The following is a 19,978-nucleotide window of genomic DNA, read 5'->3' on the forward strand; positions in this document are numbered from 1 at the left end:
GGAAACTCATTGACACCCTATCTCAGAATAAAAAAGCTTTTTGGGCACGGCGGTGCATGCAGATAATTCCAGCGGCTCAGGAGGCTGAGGCAGGAGGATCACAAGTTCAAAACCAGTCTCAGCAATTTAGTGAGGCCCTAAGCAGCTCAGCGAGACCCTGTCTCAAAATAAAATGTAAAAAGGGCCGAGGATGTGGTTCAGTGGTCAAGCCCCCTTGGGTTCAGTCCCTAAAACAAAACAACCACCAACAATCATTCTGAATGGTTTTTCCCTAAGTTCTTCATAAAATTTATAGACTCTTACTTCAATAAAAACAAACAAAAAACTAAAACAAAAATAAAGATATTAAGACTGAACATTTACTCCCCTCACCCCATTTATCAAATCTTTCTTATCCCTTACTTAGGTAATCAAGATATCTTTTCTCCAATAATTGGGGTAAAATACTGCTCTGAGCTTTTGAGAAAAGCATATTTTCCTCATTTGGATAAATTATTTGTTTTCTGAAGAAGATAGAAATATTTGGTGAAAGGGGACAGGGAGAATAAAAGAGATTGGGTGACGGTCCTCAATTAAGGCCAAGATTGGTTTCTTAACTCTGTCCCAGGATTGCATTTTTGTCATACAAAAGCCTATTTTCACACCCACACAAATACTGTAGTTTGCTCCTGATCTCTGGGGATAGTTCTGAGACACCCAGTGGCTGCCTAGAACCATTCCTAGTACCAAACCCTAAATTTTACCCTATTTTTTTCTTATATCTATCTTTCTATGAAGGTTGAATTTGGGATTCTCTTCTGAGGTGCCGTAAATACACCTATGGATTTCCTCTTGATTGGGTCCAGAAGAATAGAAGAGATCTTTTTCTAAGGACAGATTGGTAGTTTTATTTTTAATTTTTTATTGAGGTACAACACCCACAAGAAAGCATATAAATTGTAGCAGCTTAATGCATTATTGCAAGGTGATCCCTCTCCTGCAGCCAGCACCCACCTCCATGAGATGCAGAGGACAGCACCCCAAAAGTCTCCATGTGCCTGGCCCCAGAAGTACCCCAAAGCTGGTAGGATGGTGCTTCGCTTGGTTTTGAACTTGGTGGTCCCCGGTGTGTTTTCTTGTGTCTGCCTTCTTGTGCTCTGTGTTTATAAGGTTCATCACTTCAACCTGCACACGGATTTCCATTTCCCACGATGCTTCTTTCTTGGTCCCTGTAAAGACGTTGTAATCTTCTATGTCATCTGTCAATCATTCCTCAATCGAGCTGTTAAAAAATGATCATATCTTAGTTGAGACCTGAAGGATGTGTAGAATTTGCCAGAATCAGGGAACAGTTTGGATGAAAGAAATGGACCGCCCAAAGACAGATAGTGAATAAAACTATGGGATGTAGAGGGTGCTGGAATAGACCACATTTTATTCAACTGCTGTTTTTAAATCAGGACCATTCAGATTGTCCTCAATGTTTTCCATAATAAATAATTAAACTGAAGTCCCTACACATACCTCTTAATAGGATAGATTTCCTAACAATTAAACTGAAGTCCCTACACATACCTCTAATAGGACAGATTTCCTAACTGGAAGCTTGCTGGATCTAGGGATGTGTTATTCAAATATTTAGTAAATATTGCAAGACTGGGCTATGAAATATTATAACCATTGCCCTTCTGCCAGCAGTGTCTGAGTTAGCCTATGTCTCCTATCTTCATCAGTATTGAATGTTAGTTGCTTTAAAAATTTTTCTGTGGATTTGTTAGTGAAAATGTTGTTTTTTTTTTTTTTTTTGGTCTTAATTCACCCCTCCCAACTATTGAAGAGATTAAGCATCTTTTTTTTTCATCTTTTATGAAAAGATGCTTAATCCTCATTGCTGGGGATGGAACCCAGGGCTTCACATATGCTAGGCAAGTGCTCTACCACTGACCTGCATCCCAGCCTTCAATTTCTTATTTTATAGAAGTTATTTAATTTAGGTAGTAAGGAAAAGGATAAAGGAGAAAGAAAAATGAGGTGTGGGAACATTCTGACTATTCGTATAAAATACATTCCTAGTGCCAAGCTCCCAATAGGTCCTCAGCAAACGGAAGCCATTTTTTACTGTTCAACGCATGCAGATGGCGCCTTGCTGAGACTTCAGTGGACGGCTTCCTCTGTTCAACAGCTTCCCAGCTGTGAAGAGCTCTGACCCAGCCAACGTGTCTGGTTACTGGTGTGAAAGACACTTTGAATTTGGTGCTGCAGGCGAGCAGAGAAGGCTCAGGTGCTTCTGGGCAGCAGGAGATTGCTCGGGTTCAAAGGAGCCCTGCACTGCGAGCAGAGGAAAGGTGAGAACCAGGCTCATTGCCAGCAGCCAAGTTGTCCAGGCTCCAGGGTGATCACACACTGAAAACAACCCAGAGCCATTTCTACAGAGTCACTTTCAGAAGCAGGTGTACCTACAGCCAGTTTTAGGAGAGAAAGAAATGCTCGCTTTCAGTTTCTGTGCTTGTCTGCAGGCTGAGTCACCAGGCACCTGCATTGTAAATGGTGGCCAGTTTCCAGAAAAGGTTATTGAACTGAAATGATAAAGAAGCCAGAAATGTCTTTCCTGGAAATACCTGGAATAGCAAGACACACAGTGTTTACTTCACAGGCTCCCAAATTTTCTTGGTTCACTCTGTGCCTGGGCCAAAAAGTTACCTAGCAGTTTTTGTTTATTAAGTGGTGAAGTCAAAAAACTTAGTAAATATTGATGTGCTAAAAACTTAGCAGTCACTTGAAAAAAAATGTATATTCAAAAAAACAATACACATACACTGAAAAAATGATTCATGCATTGTATGTACATATAATAATATACACTGAAGACAATATGCAATACCTAGTAATACACATACGTTGAAGAAAACCACATATTTCTTATTTTCCTCTTAAGTAGCTGTGATTAAATAACATGTTATTTAAGTTCCTAAATAACTTTTTTAAGTATTGGGATTAGTGGATGCATGTGCCTTTGGGGCGTGGCACAATTCTCAGACCTTGGAATCAGATTGGACAGGTGGACACTGCTGGACTCATTTCTTCTTTCACATTGACTTTCATGGGACACTTGGATTTTATCATGGCATCTGCTGTACAAACTGCTTCACAAAGATGTTACGTCATTGAAAGGAATGTAGCAGCATCTGAGATTAAAACTGCCATCTATCTTGGCCGAGTAGCTTCAGATATTGAGCATCACTTTGTTTCCTTTGAAATTTAAAATACCCATAACCCCTTGTGAACTCACTGTGACTCCCTGGGAACTTACAATCTGGGAACTGCAGATTGTTTTAACCTTTCCTCCCATGGCTTTATTGAGGTAAAATTGAAGTACAGTAAAGTGCACATATTTGAGGAATGCAATCTGATGAGTTTTGACATGTGTGCAATCAATACAATCAATATAAAAAGCATTTCCATCATTTTTTTAAAAAATTGAAATCATGCAGGCTGTTTCCTGTATGTTTATTATACTAGAATTCAATCCCTTTTGGTATATAGAACCCCACCTCCACATGTCAACCATTTCAAAATTAAATGGCACACACATAACTATCTCATGGGTTGAGGAAGAAAGCACAAGAAAAGTAAATAAAAAGTGCTTTGAACTAAGTGACAATCAAAAGCTTAAAATATCAGAATTTGGGATGAAACAGTACTCAGATGAACATTTATAACTTAAAGTACTTGTATCAGAAAGAAGCTAGATTCACAATCAGATTATTTTCCAATTAGGCAGAAATAGGAGACAGAGAGGAGAAATAATACAGCTAAAAGTTGATAAAAATCAAGTCTAATCAAGAAAAAAGCAAGAACACAAAAATTAAATATCAGTGGAAAGGGAGCTAACAAAATAACCGCACAGATGCTAAAAATAAATTAAGGTAATATGACAGTTGTATGCCAACATATATGATAGCTTACATAACATGGTCTATATTAGAGAAAGATCTGTGTGCTGCTGCAAAGAAAGTGTATGTGGTCATTGATGGATGAAATATTCTATATATTTATGTAAACTCTAAATTACTAATTGTATTTTTTTAGTTTTATAGCTTCTTTAAAAAAATTTATTTTAGTTGTAGATAAACACAATGCCTTTCTTTTATTTACTTTTATGTGGTGCCGAGGATCAAACCTGGTGCCTCACATGTGCTAGGCAAGCACTCTTCTACTGAGCTACAATCCCAGCCGCTCTGTAACTCCTTTATTTAGTTTTTGTTTGGAGGATCTGTTCAGTAGTGACGGAGGCATGTTAAAGTCACCCAGTATTGTTGTGTTGTGGTCTGTTTGACTCTTGAAATGGAGAAGGGTTTGTTTTGTACGCAGATGCTCCATTGTTTGAGGCATAAATATTTACATTGTTATGTCTTGTTGTTGTATGATTCCCTTAAGCAGTATGAAATGTCCTTCTGTCCCTTCTGATTAACTTTGTCTTGAAGTCCACTTTATCTGATATGAGGATAGAAACCCCTGCTTGTTTACTAAATACTTGTGAATGATATGTTTTTTCCCCATCCTTTTGCCTTCAGTCTGTGGATGTCTTTGCCTATGAGGTGAGTCTCTTGAGGACAGCATATTGTTGGGTCTTATTTTCTCAATCCAATCTATGTCTTTTGATTCATGGGTTTAGGCCTTTTACATTCAGTGTTATATTGAGAAATGATTTCTATTCCCTTCTATTTTGATTTATTTCTGTTTTTTTTTTTTTACTTTGAATTAGTTTCTTGTTTGATTGACTAGTCTAATATAGCTCCTCCATTTGCTGGTTTTCACTTTTATTTTCATTTCTTCTTCATAAAATATTTTATTGAGAATGTTCTATAGTTCAGGCTTTCTAGTTGTGAATTTTTTTAACTTTTATTTATCATGGAAGATTTTTATTTCATCGTCAATTCTGAGACTTAATTTTGCTGGGTATAGTATTCTCAGCCTGCATCCATTTTCTTTCGGAGCTTGGTATATTATCTAAGACCTTCTAGCTCTGAGGGTCTGGGTTGAAAAATCAGCTGAGATCCAGATTGTTTTCCTCTAAATGTTAACTGCCATTTTCCTCTGGCAGCCTTTAAAATTCTATACTTATTCTGTATGTTAGGCATTTTCAAAATAATGTGCCTTGATGTGGGTCTGTTGTAATTTTGCATATTTGGGATCTTGTAAGCCTCCTGTATTTGATGTTTCATTTCATTCTTAAGGTTTTGGACATTTTCGGATATTATTTCATTGGAAAGATTATGAATTCCTTTGGTTTGTATCTCTGAGCCTTCATCTATCTCCATAAATCTTAAATTTGGTCTTTTCAGGTTGTCCTATATTTCTGAAGTTCTGTTCATGGTCTCTTAACATCTTTTCTCCACGGTCAAATTTGTTTTCAGGATTACATATTTTGTCTTCATTGCCTGAAACTCTGTTTTCCAAGTGATCTAATCTGCTGGTGATGCTTTCCATTAAATTCATAATTTGGTTTATTGATTCCTTCATTTTGAGGATTTCTGCTTGACTTTTCAGAATCTCTATCTCTTTATTGAAGTGATCTTTCACTTCCTGTATTTTCTTTCTGATTTCACTCCTTACATCATCCTTTACTTTGCAGATCAGTTTGACCATGTACATTCTAAATTCCTTCTCTTCCACTGTGGTGTCATTAGATCCTTTATTGGAGTATTTTGGTTTGTTGGGGTGATTTGTTCCCTTGGTTTTTCATGTTATTTGTTTGTTTACCCATCTATCAGTATGAATTTGACGTAGCAGAGTTTCTACTCTGTGGACTCACAGTGTCCCTGAAGGTTTCCAGTACCTCACAATTTAGGGGGAGACAAATAGTAACAGCTAATGCAAACAATATATAACAATAAACCAGATAGTTCTGACTATGATGTCTTCAATATTAATTATCACAATAAACAGAAACGATATGATTAGTTATTTCCTACACTAAAAACAGCAGGTTTGCAAAACGGTTTACCATTTCAAATGGTGGACAGGGAGGGAACAGAAATGACACAGGATGTGATAATTATGAGGGAGGAGGAGAGAAGATAGAAGTAAGAAATTAAAGGAAGGGTGAAAGAGAGAGAAAGAAAAGAGAGAAAGAGAATGAAGGGAAACAGGCAAGAGAAAAATATATAGAAGTAAAAATTTTAAAAAGAATAAAAATAAAGTAATACAAAAGAAAACTACAATGTACTAATCAAACATCCAAATCCTCAAAAAACTGATCCATGAAAAATAACTGGCTTTATAATAGCTAGACATGAGAAAAAAAAAAAAACAAGTATGAGTATGTATAAATGTCCATGTACTGTTAAGGTCACAATTAAACACAAAAAGAAAGAAGAAAAAAGGAAAAAAGAAAGGAGAAAAAAATCTCAATGAAAAGTTAAAGAATTCTTTTAGTTGGAGTTCAAAATATTCTCAGCGTCTCTTCTCAGCAGTTTAGATGAGGCCGGTGGAGTGTGATGCTCCTCCTTCTGGATTGCTGGAGTGAGAGAGGCAATCCTGTAGGAGGAATTCCTGGAAGCAATTTTAGGCTTAGGTGGGCTCCAGGCTCTTTGCTGAATGCCAATTGGTCTGGAGATTTTAAATCAGTGCACCCCCAGCACCCAGTAATTGCTGATCCACGCCGGAAGACTGTGCCCCAGGGATCTCCCCTGGGTTCCACTCCTGCGGTGCTGGAGCCAATTCTTAGTCCCTTACATCACCTGCAGACCCCACGTTTCCTGATCTTGGGTTCAGTCTCCAAACAATCTCTCCCATCTCCGCCATTCCAAGTTCTCGGCCAGATGCATCTCTCCTAGCCAGTCCTGCAGATAGCTGAGTGGAAGGGGTAGGGGTGGTGGGTTTCCACAACCAGTTGTCCCCTCTGTAGACCTCTCTCCATGTTCGATTTTCTCCTGGTCACTTAAGCACACTTTATGGGGTGCAGTGTGTATTTACTGAGCCTATATTTTGGGCCAAACTCAGGTTTTCCAGGAATTGTCTCCCTCAGGTGCCGACCCCCAAGCCATGACTGCAAAACAGTTCCATCTCTCGTCCTCCACACACTACCTGGAGAGGTGGTGGCTTCTTTCCCTCACAAAGATATTGTGCAGTTTAATCACTCAGTGTCCTTGATCTCTAAATGTTCTGTACCCAATATGCCTCAAGTCTCCTAAAAATGGGGGTTCTTTTAATTCCCTTATCCTTCACTTTGCTCTTGAAGGACCACTTTGGTTGGTGCTTTTGGACCAACCATGACAGTGGTTGTGTTGCTGGGGATTTCTTCCTTATTTTATTATACCCAGCCTCCTGAGTCCCTGATCTGTTTTTAATGCACAGTTTTAAGTTCCAGTAAAGTCCACCTGCCTACCCCTTTTGGTTACTCACCTTTCTGAGAAACTGCCTGTTTTCTTGGTTTCACTCTACAGAACAGCCAGGAAAGCGATATCCTCTCATCTGCCATCTTGAAAAATTCCTGCAGACTAATTTAACAAGTCTGGAGTAGGTGGTCTGGTCTGGGTGTTGGTCTGGTGGCTTGGTGATGTCGTTGTCAAGGATTTACCCAATGGTAAGTTGCACCTCATAGTCTCAAGATGGCTGCCAGAGCACCAGCACCACATTCTTGCACTTGCAAGAAGCTGTGAATGAAAGAAATGGGGGAAGGGTAATACGGCAGGATAAAATGGGACCATCTTTTAGACTCCATCTGGACTTGGTGGTAGACTGTGGAGACATCTTGAATGATTACCACCTGAACAGGGATTAAAATTAGAGGCCTTGGTCATGCCAACCAGAGATTAGGAGACTGGAAGGTTTGCAACCAAAGAATTCCTTAGGAAAACACTGTCTCTCTAGGTATTAGGTGTTTCAGTGACTTGGGATGGCCAGTACATTGTGTATGAGGACATCAGGCCATGGAAAAATTCTCATGTACCTGAGTGACATTCAGATGTCCTCTGGAGATTCACTGTGCTGGGAGCGGTGGAGTCCATTTTGGCTCTGGATGAGGGAGGAACATGGCTAGAGGATTATCATCTAGTTGACCCAGGTGCCAGGGAGGACGTGATACGTGATCTGAGATTTGAATGAGAAGTTGGCCAAGAGGGCAAGAGAGGACTTCAAAGAGAGAGAGGGGCATGGCCAGGAGGGCCCAGGGTATCTGACTAATCTGGTAAACTGCATAAGGTTCACGAGACAAAAAGTGTCTAGGGGCTAGGACTGGGGTCTGTGACGAGCCAAGGGAGTTTGGTTTTCCCCTGAAACTATCGAGACACTGAAATGTTGTAACTCAGTTAGATCAACAGTCTGGGGAACTGCCACTATCATGGGGCAGAAATTTCCTGGTATTCCTACCACGCCTTTCTTCTTCCTCCTGTGCACACAGCTGGACTGCATTTCTCAGCTTCTTTTACAGACAGATGAAACCACGTGACCCAGTTCTAGCCCATCAAGAATGGCTGGAAAGGGTATTTGCTCTTTCTAGGCCTTGCCCACAGCAATATTCTCTTTCCCTATGGCTTAGCAAAGATCCAAAGATCCCAGTAGTAGATCTCCAGGATGGAAGTAGCCCGACTCCCTGAGTCACCGTTTGGTGGACGGCCTGCTATGGATCGTTGTGTGAACAATGGAATCACTTTTTATTATGTTAAGGCATTAATGTTGACGGGGATATTTGTTGTAGCAGTTAGTTTAGCCTAATACAAACCATAACAATGGCTACTGTTCATTGGGTTCTTGTTCTGAATTTGTTGGGGTCTGTACTAAATGCATTTTCTCATTTCAGCCACAAACAGACCTCTGCATTGTTAGTCCACCGTTAGAGAAGAGGAAACTGAGACTGACAGAGCAGATAGCAAGTGAAGGGCAGAGCATTCTGATCCCCCCAGTCTGGACTGTTAAGTTGTACCCTGCTGGCTTCCAGTATGAAACAGATAAATGAAAATTGGGTGAGACGGAGACCAGCTGAGGAGTTATAACGATGCTAGCAGGGAGCTCCTAGCTGTGAGATGAGGAAGCCGGCAGGATGAACTGAGGAGTCCAGTGCAGGCGTGTGATGAATGTTAATTTGGTTTTTCCGAGCAAGAAGTGACAAAGGCCTGGGTGAAAACAGGAGAGGATTGTACTGGAAGCCCCAGTGGAAGGGCCTGGGCAAAGGATGCAGGAGACGGGGGTGTGGAAGGAAGCCTGAGAACCTTTCGTACAGTGTCTGTGGGCTGTGCGGAGGGAGAGGACAGACTCAAGATATCTGTAAGACAGCAGGTCCTGAAACTTGTAGGATGCACAGATGTTCAAGGGAGGCCCGGAGTCCTGGGGTTCCTGGCTGACCAGGCAGCCAACAGACTGTCAAACCCTTGTCCACTTCTGTCCCGAAGCAGATACTTTGAATCTACACAACCATGGACAAATTCTTTAGCTTCATTGTGTTGCATTTTTATCATCTGAAGATGGGGGTAATGAGTAACGGGCATATCTCCTAGGCTGTGGTGAATGGAGGCAGCTGGCTTAGCATGCTGCGTAGTGAGCCATCCAGGATGGAAAAAATTATCATAAAATTCCCTTACACTAACCTCATTTCTCCAACTATCTCTCATACGCACACTCAGACAATAGCTATGAACACAAAGTGAAATCTTTGCCTTTCTTGTTTATGGCTTCATTTCCAGCCAACTTGGAAGAGTGACAGACTCCCAGTGACAATTTAGGTATTTATTGGATAAATGGGTAAGGAAACACATATCACGTTGTTTTCTCTCTCCCTCTCCCCATCCATCATCCATCATTCATCCATCTATCGTCCATCCATCCATCCATCCATCCATCCATTCAAGGTAATGGAATCTAGTGGCTTAGCCTACAAAGTAGTTTTTCTTTCCAATAGTGGCAAACTATAAACAGCATAAAATTTACCTTCATAACCATTTCCAAGTGTACAGTTTAGAGACATTAAGTTCATTCACAGAGCTTTGCAGCCATCTCCATCATCCAACTCCAAAATACTTTTATCTTCCCAGACAGAAACTCAGTACCCGTTAGACATGAACACCCCAGACTCTCTCCCCTCCAGGACCTGGGAACCATCATTCCACTCTTTGTACCTATAAAGTGACTATTCTAGGTGCCTTATAAAAGTTGAATCACAATGTCCTTTTATGACGGCCCATGAGTTAACAATCATAAAAGATTGTAAAATGAGAAATTCATTTTACCCCTACCTTATGGAGTTGTTGTGAGGTTAAAATGAGGTCATGCCTTCAGGTCCTTAACCCAGCATTTAGCATATAGAAAGTACTCCATAAATAGTAATGACATCTAACTACGGATTTTAAATTAATGGATACTGGTATTTTGATATCATTTTTATTAGTATATTCTCAATGGATGAATGAATAGGGGTATTGTGCTTATCATGGGTCTGGCACTGTCCTGAGCAGTTATCAGACACTAACTTGTTTGAACCTCATAAGGATTCTACAATATTGGTTATCTCTCTATTATCCAGAGATTTAAAAATGAAGGTACAGAGAGGTTAAGCAACCTGCTCAAGGTTACAGGCGAGGTCTCTGCAGAGCTGGGATTTAAATCCAGGCCGTGTGGGCTGGGCTGGGGCTCAGTGGAGTGTGTGCCCATGGGCACGAGGCCTTGGGTTCAACCCCAGGACCAAAGGGGGAAACAGAACACAGCAGAAAGGTCCAGAAAGTCCACGGGTTTTACCACTGCGCTACAGTGCCACCTGTCTCCACTGCCTCGTTTACACTCTCCGTGTGGGATCAGCCTGTGAGGGGAGCGCAGGGGTCCGGGCCTCAGGTAGAAGATGGACAAATGATTGAAGGGGAGTCTGTCACTTAGCAAGTGCGGCTCCCGATCTGTGGGGCCTCTTCGCGCTATTTACATAAGCTTGTCGCCTTTGGGGGGGGGGGACTGGGTGCTGGGCCCCTCCGTCTCCTACAGAGCAGGGCCTGGAGCCAGAGCCTCCGATGATGCAAGCAGGCCAGCACCCGGCACTCAGCACCTTTGCCCTGCTTGGCAGGGAGCCCAGCAATCCTTGACCCCCTCCCCACCCAGTCCTGGGGAGATAAAAAAAATAAAGTTTCCTTTCTGGGCCTCAGGGCCACCTCCCACGCAGGCTTTATTGCTCTCTTGACACCTTCAGTGAGCTTCTGCCACCCTTTAAAAGAGGCAGAGCCTGTAGCGGATCAGAGGACCTGGTCCCCAAGCTAAGCGCGCGCGGGACAGCAGGTGCGGCTTGGCAGCAGCTCTGGCAGGGCCCAGGCCCTGGGCTGTTTCTCCCTGATGTCTGGAGAGGTGAGCACAGGCCACATCTTCTGCCCCAGCCCGGCGGGTGAGGGGTGGCCGAGAGAGGGCATTCCAGGTTGGGGGCAGAGGCCTCTGTCTGGCTGCCTTCCCACCCGTACCTCCTCTCCCCTCTCCCCTACGGCAGGCACCTATGTGTGACACTGAGCTTGGTGGTGGCAAGGTGAAGGAGCTGAGCATGAGCGTCAGGTGTCGCACGTCCTGGTTCGAGCGGTTTGTGCAGCCCTGCCTGGTGGAGCTGCTGGGCTCTGCCCTCTTCATCTTCATCGGGTGCCTGTCAGTCATCGAGAATGGGCCAGACACCGGGCGGCTGCAGCCGGCCCTGGCCCACGGGCTGGCCTTGGGGCTCATCATCGCTATACTGGGGAACATCAGGTGAGACCAAGGCTGAGCCTTCAGCCTGGGGCTGACTTGGGGAGCTGGGGGTCAGGTGGGGAGCAAAGCTCTTGGCAGGGACCCTTGGGCGTGTGGCACACGCTCAGGGTGCTGCAGAACGTGTAGGCCGGAGGTCAGACCGCCTGGCCCATCTTGGCTGTGCAGACCACAAACCCCGTGGCTTCAGGCAAGTCTCTGAAACCAAAGTTCGCCACCTATCAAATGGGAATAACATACTTTTCAAATGATTTTTCAAGCCAACATTATATATGGCTAACCATGTACTGGCACTATCCTAAGCACTTTGCAGATACTGATCATTTAATCCTCATGGTGACCTTGTGGGGCAGGTCCCCCATTTTACATCTGGGCAAGAGAAAGGCCACGTAACCTGCCCAAGGCTGCAGGGCTGGAAAGCGGTGGAGCAGGAGTCGAGGCTAAGCTGTCCAGCTCCAGCGCCCAAACCCACAGGCCTCCTAAGGGGAACATGAGGCGCTTGTCACACCTGAGGCTGTGTCAACCCTGATTGCTGTGTCACTGTTACTATTAGGAGGTGGGCTAGTACTGGGGTACACAGGTGCCTGCGGGGGTCCTGGGGGAGGGCAGGGAGCAGGGAGGTGGCCCGTGTCCTAGTTCTCATCTGGATGGGCGCTCCCTGGGGAGGGCTGAGGGTGGGGTGTTCCCGGGGAAGTCATCTGTAGTGATAGCTGTCTCTCAAAGGACACCTGGCAGGGTGATTTGGGACCGGTTGGTCTGTATTTACTTTCACTCAAGAAATAGATCTGAGTGAGGAAATTGAAATATAGTTTCTGGGGAAACCAGAATGGAAAGAGAAATTTAATACCTTTGTAAATGTCCGTGGGAAGCTGAGGGTGGAAGAGCACCTGATCTCTCAGTAGGTACACCTGGGGTTGAATAGAACTTCTGTCACTTCTTAGCTGGGTGACCAGGGCCAGTCACTAACTTCTCTGTGTGCAGCGCTGTACGTGTGGATAATCATTACAGCTGATGTTCATTGAGCACCAACTCCATAGACAGTGCAGGGTGCTAGACACATGTGAATTCATTACGTCTTTACAACAGCCTTATCAGGGAGAGATTATTGAGGCACTGAGAGGTTATGTAACTTGCTCAAGGCCACACAGCTCTTCAGCAGAGCTAGGGAGTGAACCCAGGCCAGGCCAGCTGGGAACATCTCTCAGGCCCTGCAGCAGATCATATTTGTAGTACTGACCTTTTATTCAATCAATGGTGTTTTTCAAAGAATATTTATTCAGCCGTTCCTGTGGACCAGGTATGGACTTTGAGGTTGTTGACTGGAGCCAAGATAAGGTGTGTAAAGCACCCAGCACGGTACTTGGCATGTAGTGAATGTTCAATAAATATTTGCCAAGTGAGCAATGACTGAAAGAACTAAGAAAGTGTCTTGCTTAGTTTACAGTCAAGGAGTATAAACTTGGTCCAGGGAGCACGTGTGGCCCTCAGGTGCCCAGGCCTGTCCCGATGGAGCCTTGCTCTCAGTGACAGCTTTTCTCCTGGCCATTTGGACCAGGTGCCAAGACAGAAGGGGAGCTGATGGCCTGGGAGGGGTCTGACTCTTTCACCCCCATCTGTCTCAAGCCAAGTGGGCCAGGGGGGCCCCTCTTCCCAACTCACATCTGAGCATCTGCTGGTGCTTCTGCATTGGAAGCTCCTGGGGGCCTGGGGGTCAGGCTGGGCCAGACACGTTGGGGGCAGCTGGTGTTGAGGTACCAGGGTGCTGGACAGAGTCCTTTTGTGCAGAGCCAACATCCTTGTCTAGCCTCAGCTCCATGTCCTGGGTCCACTGGGGAGGAGGCAGGCCTGCTGGTGGCTCTTAATATTTGAGGGGCACTTTGACTCTTGTGTGACATGGGTGGGGTCTTGGGGCCACTTTCCCTCTTAGGGGAGGTTCCATTCCTGGGGACCTGAGGGATTTAATGGGTCAAGCTCTGGGAATAGTTCCTTCTTAGAGTGGGCAGTCAACCAGACTTGCCCTTTAACCCTGACTTGTCCATCTCTCACTCACATCCCAAACTCCCAGTTCCTAACCTGATCTCTAACCCCTCCCCAATCCTCAGTGCCATCTCCAGCCTGAACTAATCTTGATTTTATACTCATTACACTTGCAGACCAAACATAAGGTTGATCTTGGCTGAACAGGTCAACCATGTGCTCTTGTTCAGGCCCTGGCAATGGCCCTGATGGAGTCTAGGAATCCCTACATGTTCTTCCTCTGGGCCCTCCTGGGGCAGGCTGAGGGGCAGCTCCTCCCTTCCCACCTCCCCCGACCCCTCGCCCTAGCATCTGGCACCTCAGGGAAAGGGGAGAGATTTGGGGTACTTGTCTTTGGGTCAGGGCCTGGACTGACTCTGGCCCTGGGAAGCCAGCCTGAGGGACTGGCTGGGACATCTCTCTCGGGGGCAGCCTGTGGTCAGCTCTGGACCTGGGCCTCATGATTTCTTCTGCTTTTGTGGTGTACAGTGGTGGACACTTCAACCCTGCGGTGTCGCTGGGGGCCATGCTGATTGGAGGCCTCAACGTGATCATGCTTCTTCCCTACTGGCTATCTCAGCTGTGTGGGGGGCTGATTGGGGCCGCCTTGGCCAAGGTGGGTGATGCCCAAGGGGGCTGGGCTGGCTGGGATGATTCCTGTGGGGCTGCTGGAGGGGTGCAGGGGTGGGGGAGTTGGGAAATGTCCAATTCTTTGTTTATGTCTGTCAGTGGAATTGGGTGGCCCTTTTCTTCTGGAGCAGGGGACACTCCATGGACCTTTGGCTCCCTCTAAACCTACCTTTTTCCATTCATATGTAGACACAGCTCTTCCCTGGACAGATCAGGAAGCAAATTCATGGCTTAACATTTCTCTTTCTGAGCCTATTTCTGGCTTTGGAATGGATTTGGATGGTTCTAGTGGTTTTTAAATTCATTCACTTCTTAATTCTATACATTTCTCACAAAGCTCTGGATGAGGACACAGGGTAAATATGGTTATCCTCCTGGAAAAATTCCTGAGTGAATGCCTCTGTGTTCTTCAGGAATCGATACTCAATTTTTGTTTAAAACTCTCCCATTCGGCTGGGTGTGGTAGTGCCTGCCTGAAATCCCAGCAACTGGAGAGGCTGAGGCAGGAAGATCCCAAGTTTGAGGTTAGCCTTAGCAACTTAGTGAGGCTCTATGCAACTAAGTGAGAACCTGTCTCAAAATAAGAAAATAAAAAGGGCTGAGGATGGGGCTCTCTGATAAGTGACCGTAGGTTTAATTCCTGGTACCAAAAAAAAAAATAATAATAATAATAAATCCTCCCATTCAATCAATCTAGCTCTTCTTTTTCTTTCTTTTCTCTTCTCTTTTCTTTCATGCTGGGGATGGAGTTCGGGGACTCGGGCATGATATGCAAGTGTGCTACCAATGAGCCACCCCATAGCCTGAACCCCAGGACTTGTACAGCTCTACATAGTGCTCCGGGGGTGGGCTCCTCTCCTCTCCCTTCTTTTGCCCGTGAGTCTGTTCAGCCAGAGGTCTTAAAGGTGTGGACTTGTGTGGTGTGTGTGTGTGGGTGTGCTGGGGAGGATGGGAGACCTTTTAGCGTAGCCCAGTCCAGACTTTGGGTTCGAGTCCCGAGTTTTGCTGTCTTCCCCTGCCCTGGCCTCTGCCTGCCTCCACAGGAGGCGGTGGCCATTTCCCTGTCTGGAGAGGGCGTTCTGGGCCTCCCTGCTCCCAGGGTGGGCAGGCCTGGATCATGGGCCCCCTCTGCTTGGCTCCCAGCTTCTCTTCGACCCCCTGTGAGACTGAGTGGCTTCTCTCCGCAGGTGGTGAGTCCTGAGGAGAGGTTCTGGAATGCCTCTGGGGCCGCCTTTGTGACAGTCCAGGAGCAGAGGCAGGTGGGGGCGGCGCTGGGGGCGGAGATCATCCTGACAGCACTGCTGGTACTGGCCGTGTGCATGGGCGCCATCAACGAGAAGACGCGCGGCTCTCTGGCCCCGTTCTGCATTGGCTTCTCGGTCACCGTGGATATCCTGGCAGGGTGGGTGTCCCTCAGCACAGACACCACCATGCCCAGATCTGGGTCATGCCTCAGGGGATCAGGCCTGAGGGTCACTCATTAATTGCCAGTAGGGACTACTAGGAAGGTGCTGCAGATGGGGACAACGGGTTGGCTTTGGGCAGTAATAGGGAGTGGTGGGGACTGTGGTAACTAGGAGGCTCTGGGACAAGGTGATCTGGGGTGACCCTTCCAGTTGCATTCAAGGAAAGTCAGAAGAAAGTTCTCTAATGTTTTGTGTGGTGAATAACATCCCCGCAGGCTGCAGTCTCAGGCACATAAGGAGTGTCCACACCCACGTCTCTATTTTGGGCCTTTTGGAAATCGTGGGAAGGCATTGAGAGACAAAGCTGGGCCAGAGATTACTCCCATTTTAAAGATGAGGCCAACTGAGGTTCAGTGAGGACAGAAGTGACTTATTTAATGTCACTGGGCAATGGCAAGTCAAGTGACAGATTGAGAACAAGAGCCCACATCTGCTGAGGGGTTAGGTTCCTTCCTAACCTCCAACTTCTTCCTTTCTTTTGGACACAGAACCAACTCTAGCCTTTCTCCAGGTCAGGAGAGGTGGTCTAGGGCTAACTGGGATGGTGTGTGTCGAGCGGTGGCGGTACTTTGCTGCCCCCTTGTGGCACTCACTTCACTTGCAAGCTTATTGGATCTTGACCTTGGCTACTGGGCACGGGAGGGATGAGGGCTTCAGAATCCCAGCCTGAGTGCCTAGGGTAAAGCTGCAGACAGCAGAGCTAGAGAGATGCTCCTGGGGAGTGGTCCCCCAGGTTTCTGGGCCCCAGGTGTGGATGCAAAGGGCCTCAGCTCGGCCAGCTGGATTACAGCTCCCACTGGCACAAGGCTGCTGAGGCATGGGCTCTGTGGGCATTTCCTTACTTACTCCTGCAGACCACCTTTGGAGGGTCCTTCCACTTCACTGGAGACACAGAGAGTTCTCCATCCAGCTGGGCTGGGAGCACAGAGAGGTTAAACCGAGGTCACAGCTAGACCTAGCAGGTCCAGGGCAGCGTGACTCCAAATAGGTTGACAACAGACTGGCTTTGCTTTACGGACTTAGAGAGAAACTTGATCTGTTTTTATTTCCTGCAATAGGAATTCTTTGCCCGTCACTCTTCTAGAAGAGTGAGTGGGGAGTGGCAGGCTGTATGTCCAGGGAGAAGCCACGTCTTGGGTTTCTTAGAGTGAACAGTCCTCTGCTTTCCCTGGGATCTGCCTGGGAGCTCCTGATATGGGAAGTTAGAAAGATTTCTGGGTGGGCTGTTGTTTGGGCCTATCTGGGGATCTGAGGAGAGTGGGCCTGGCTGGGGCTCTGGTGACGTGTGGCTATGTTTGTAGGGGTGCTATCTCTGGAGCCTGCATGAACCCAGCTCGTGCCTTTGGACCTGCTGTGATGGCCAACCACTGGAGCTTCCACTGGATCTACTGGCTGGGCCCACTCCTGGCTGGCCTGCTCGTGGGACTGCTCATCAGGTAGGAGTGTGGCCCAGGGCCAGGGCCTGTCTAATGGGCCCCCTGGGGACAGTTCCCAGAGAATGCAAGGCTAGAGGGCTGGACTCTCTCACAAGGGCTTGGAGAAGGAAAGATGGAACCTTCTTCAGAGACCTTTTCACCCAGGACCTTTAGCTGCAAGTCACAGAAATCCATTCCCTAAGAGAGGATCCATTGGTTGTCATGATTGAGAAGTCACAGCTGGAGCTGGCTTCAGTGGTGCTCAGATAGAGTCCTTAGGATCTGGGCTTTCTCATGGGCTCCACTTTGCTCTGTGTGGCTTTGCTGAGACAGGCTCTCCAATGGAGGCACAGCTGCCCACAGACCACTCGGCCTTTATGTTCTAGCAGCTTGACCACTCCAGAGGAGGAGGACAGCTCTAGCTAAAACCCTGTGTCTGATGGTCACTGGTGTGGTCTTTCCAGCATGGTGTCCACCCCTTAATCAATCACTGCAGCCAAGAGGATTGCAACTCTTGGTGATTGTGTCTGCAGGCTGAGCCGGGTGTGCCCTGGAGTGGGGCAGAGCCTGATTACCTGACCACCTGCTGGTAGGGCCGAGAGTAGGGGAGCAGCAGTTCCCCATGGGGCTGTTGTACAACCTCAGAGGGCCCCTCCATGTAAATGGTGTCCCCAAGGGCATCATGCCAGGAGATGCCATTCACATAAAATACAGTATGGACAGTGCTCCCTGGAATTGTGCAATGGTTAATAAAGTTGATATTGTCAGAAGGATAAGTGGACTCCAGGCAGAAAGAGCTAGAGTCCCCTTCCATCTTGCTTGATCTCTCCTTCTCTCTGTATATATATTATATATTATAGATATAGTTGCTGATAGACCTTTATTTTATTTATTTGTATGGGGTGCTGAGAATCAAACCCAGTGCCTCACACATGCCAGGCAAGTGTACTACCATTGAGCCCCAGCCCCAGCCTTCGGCTCTCTTCTTACATCCTGTTCCTTCTGTTCTGGATGGCACTGTCTGGGAGGGCACAGGCATGGGCTGGGCTGATGCTCACACCATTGCCTTCGGCAGCCCAGAGACCTCAAGACCCTCCTGTGGCTCAAGTGAAAAGCATCATTTGCCCTTCTCTTCTGATGCTTTCAGAATGGCGGCAGTGAGCACCTCCAGTGTGTCCCTGTCCCCAAGGGGTTACTGCTAAGGCTGGAGAGGCTCAGGAAGAGATCCTGCGATTCTGGGCTGGAGACGTGGTGAGAGGTCTTTCCTCCAAGGGCTCAGAGAGCTCACGGTACCATCTTTCTCTCTGTAGGCTCCTCATTGGAGATGGGAAGACCCGCCTAATCCTAAAGGGACGATGAAGCAGAACTGCTAGAACTGCTGCCCCTATGCCTTCAGCTGCCCCATTCTGGGCTAAGGACAAGACAGTTTCTGCGCTTCCTTCCAGAGCAAATGACCTGCTGCTAATGACTTGGGCCTGGCTTCTCAGACAGACAGACAAACTACCACAAAGGCCCAAGGATGCTCTATGTTTTGGAATTGCTCTGTGGCCATCTGAGGCCTCAGCCTAGGAAAGGCGTTGCCAGCACTTCCCAGAGAGATGAAAAGAGCACAGTGTTTTTCTTGAGAGGGCAAGTCCCAGGAGCAGGAGAGCAGTTAAGTGGCCGTTTATGTACATCAGCTCATTTCCCCACCTTTTCCTTCCTGTCTGCCTTCCTCCATCTCTCCTTCCTTCCTTCATATTATTATTGTTAGTTTTTCAGTGTTAGGATAGAATCCAGGGTCTCTCACATGCTAGGCAAGTGCTCCAGGCCACACTCTCAGCCCTTCACACCCCCTTTCTCTTTCCTGGATTGTCCCTTGATTCCTCTGTTACAAGGGCCTTCTGGAGCCTGACCACTTCCTTGCTTCCCAAGCTGCTAATCTAACTTTGCAATAAAGAGTCTAGTCTTTTCTTCCCTGTGTCTATTGGCTTGCCTTTCATTGGAGAAGTGGGCACTGCTGGGGATGAAGTAAACTTTCAAAGTGGGGTGCTGACTGTCCAGTCTGGCTAAGTCCAGCAGAGCCCAGCTTCCAATGCCAGTGCAGGTACTTGGGAATGCCTGCCTCACTTAGCCAGACCCATCTGGGTGCTCAGAGCCCACCTGGACCCTAATCAGACTCAATTCCAAAGCAGCTCCTCAGGACCCTGCTGGAAGACCAATGCAGAGTCCAAGACTTGGTTGAAGGCCCAGTGCTGCTGGGACACAGATCAATCCTGTCACTGCATGCCAGCTGGGTTGGGGGGGGGGCGATGGGGTGGGGCAGAGATGCAAGAGTTTCCTGGGGAAGCAGAATCCTGAGCACAGGCCTGGAGAGATGGGGTATTTGAGTGGGTGACATGAGTAGAAAGCATAAGAAGGGAGAGAAAGACAACCTGAGCTTCATGCCTTTCAAGTGCAGGGTGTATCTTCTCTTAAGAACCCATGGGTCGGGCTGGGGCTCAGGGGTAGAGCACTTGCCTAGCATGTGTGAGGCACTGGGTTCAATTCTCAGCACTGCATATAAATAAAATAAAATAAAGGTCCATCAACAACAACAACAACAAAATAAAAAAAATAAAAGAATCTATGTGTCAAAAGGAGGAAAGGCATGTTATGAAAATAGAAGGCAGGCCAGCAGAGTAGAGAGAGGGGATATCAGGGAGAAAGGAGGAGAGGAAAGGGGAGGTGCAGGGGAATGAAACTGACCAAATCATGTGCTTGTGTGGTAAGTCACACTCAATCCCACTA

The 19,978-nt window shown here is 46.5% G+C and overlaps 1 protein-coding gene and 1 long non-coding RNA gene across 4 annotated transcripts; one reads left to right on the top strand and one right to left on the bottom strand.

The window, feature by feature from the left end:
* Window positions 1-878: 878 nt before the first annotated feature.
* Window positions 879-12,755, bottom strand: LOC125612346. The gene is made up of 3 exons (XR_007342690.1): window positions 12,530-12,755; window positions 7,387-7,637; window positions 879-1,261 (listed from the first exon to the last, which is right to left on the bottom strand). It is a non-coding gene; the product is annotated as an uncharacterized LOC125612346 (long non-coding RNA).
* On the top strand, window positions 7,432-19,165 carry Aqp8 (aquaporin 8). Of its 3 annotated transcripts, none has more exons than XM_048789686.1 (6): window positions 7,432-7,567; window positions 11,438-11,685; window positions 14,188-14,314; window positions 15,516-15,730; window positions 17,096-17,230; window positions 18,520-19,165. In XM_048789686.1, the coding sequence occupies exons 1-6, from the start codon at window positions 7,541-7,543 to the stop codon at window positions 18,566-18,568; spliced, it is 801 nt and encodes a 266-aa protein (XP_048645643.1). In that variant the 5' UTR covers window positions 7,432-7,540; the 3' UTR covers window positions 18,569-19,165. The 3 variants fall into 3 exon arrangements, with proteins under 3 accessions (XP_048645643.1, XP_048645644.1, XP_015347063.1); XM_048789687.1 differs by lacking the exon at window positions 7,432-7,567 and adding an exon at window positions 11,100-11,301 and having other exon boundaries at window positions 11,435-11,685; XM_015491577.2 differs by lacking the exon at window positions 7,432-7,567 and adding an exon at window positions 11,101-11,301.
* The last annotated feature ends 813 nt before the right edge of the window (window positions 19,166-19,978 follow it).

Source organism: Marmota marmota, unplaced genomic scaffold, assembly GCF_001458135.2.
Source record: "Marmota marmota marmota unplaced genomic scaffold, marMar, whole genome shotgun sequence".
Lineage (NCBI taxonomy): Eukaryota > Metazoa > Chordata > Mammalia > Rodentia > Sciuridae > Marmota > Marmota marmota.

Excerpts from the sequence above, each read along its gene's own strand:
- Aqp8 (XM_048789686.1), top strand. The coding sequence starts at position 7,541 with ATGTCGTTGTCAAGGATTTACCCAATG. Across the intron at positions 11,686-14,187 it reads GCTATACTGGGGAACATCAG|TGGTGGACACTTCAACCCTG; the intron begins GTGAGACCAAGG and ends TGTGGTGTACAG. Across the intron at positions 15,731-17,095 it reads ACCGTGGATATCCTGGCAGG|GGGTGCTATCTCTGGAGCCT; the intron begins GTGGGTGTCCCT and ends CTATGTTTGTAG.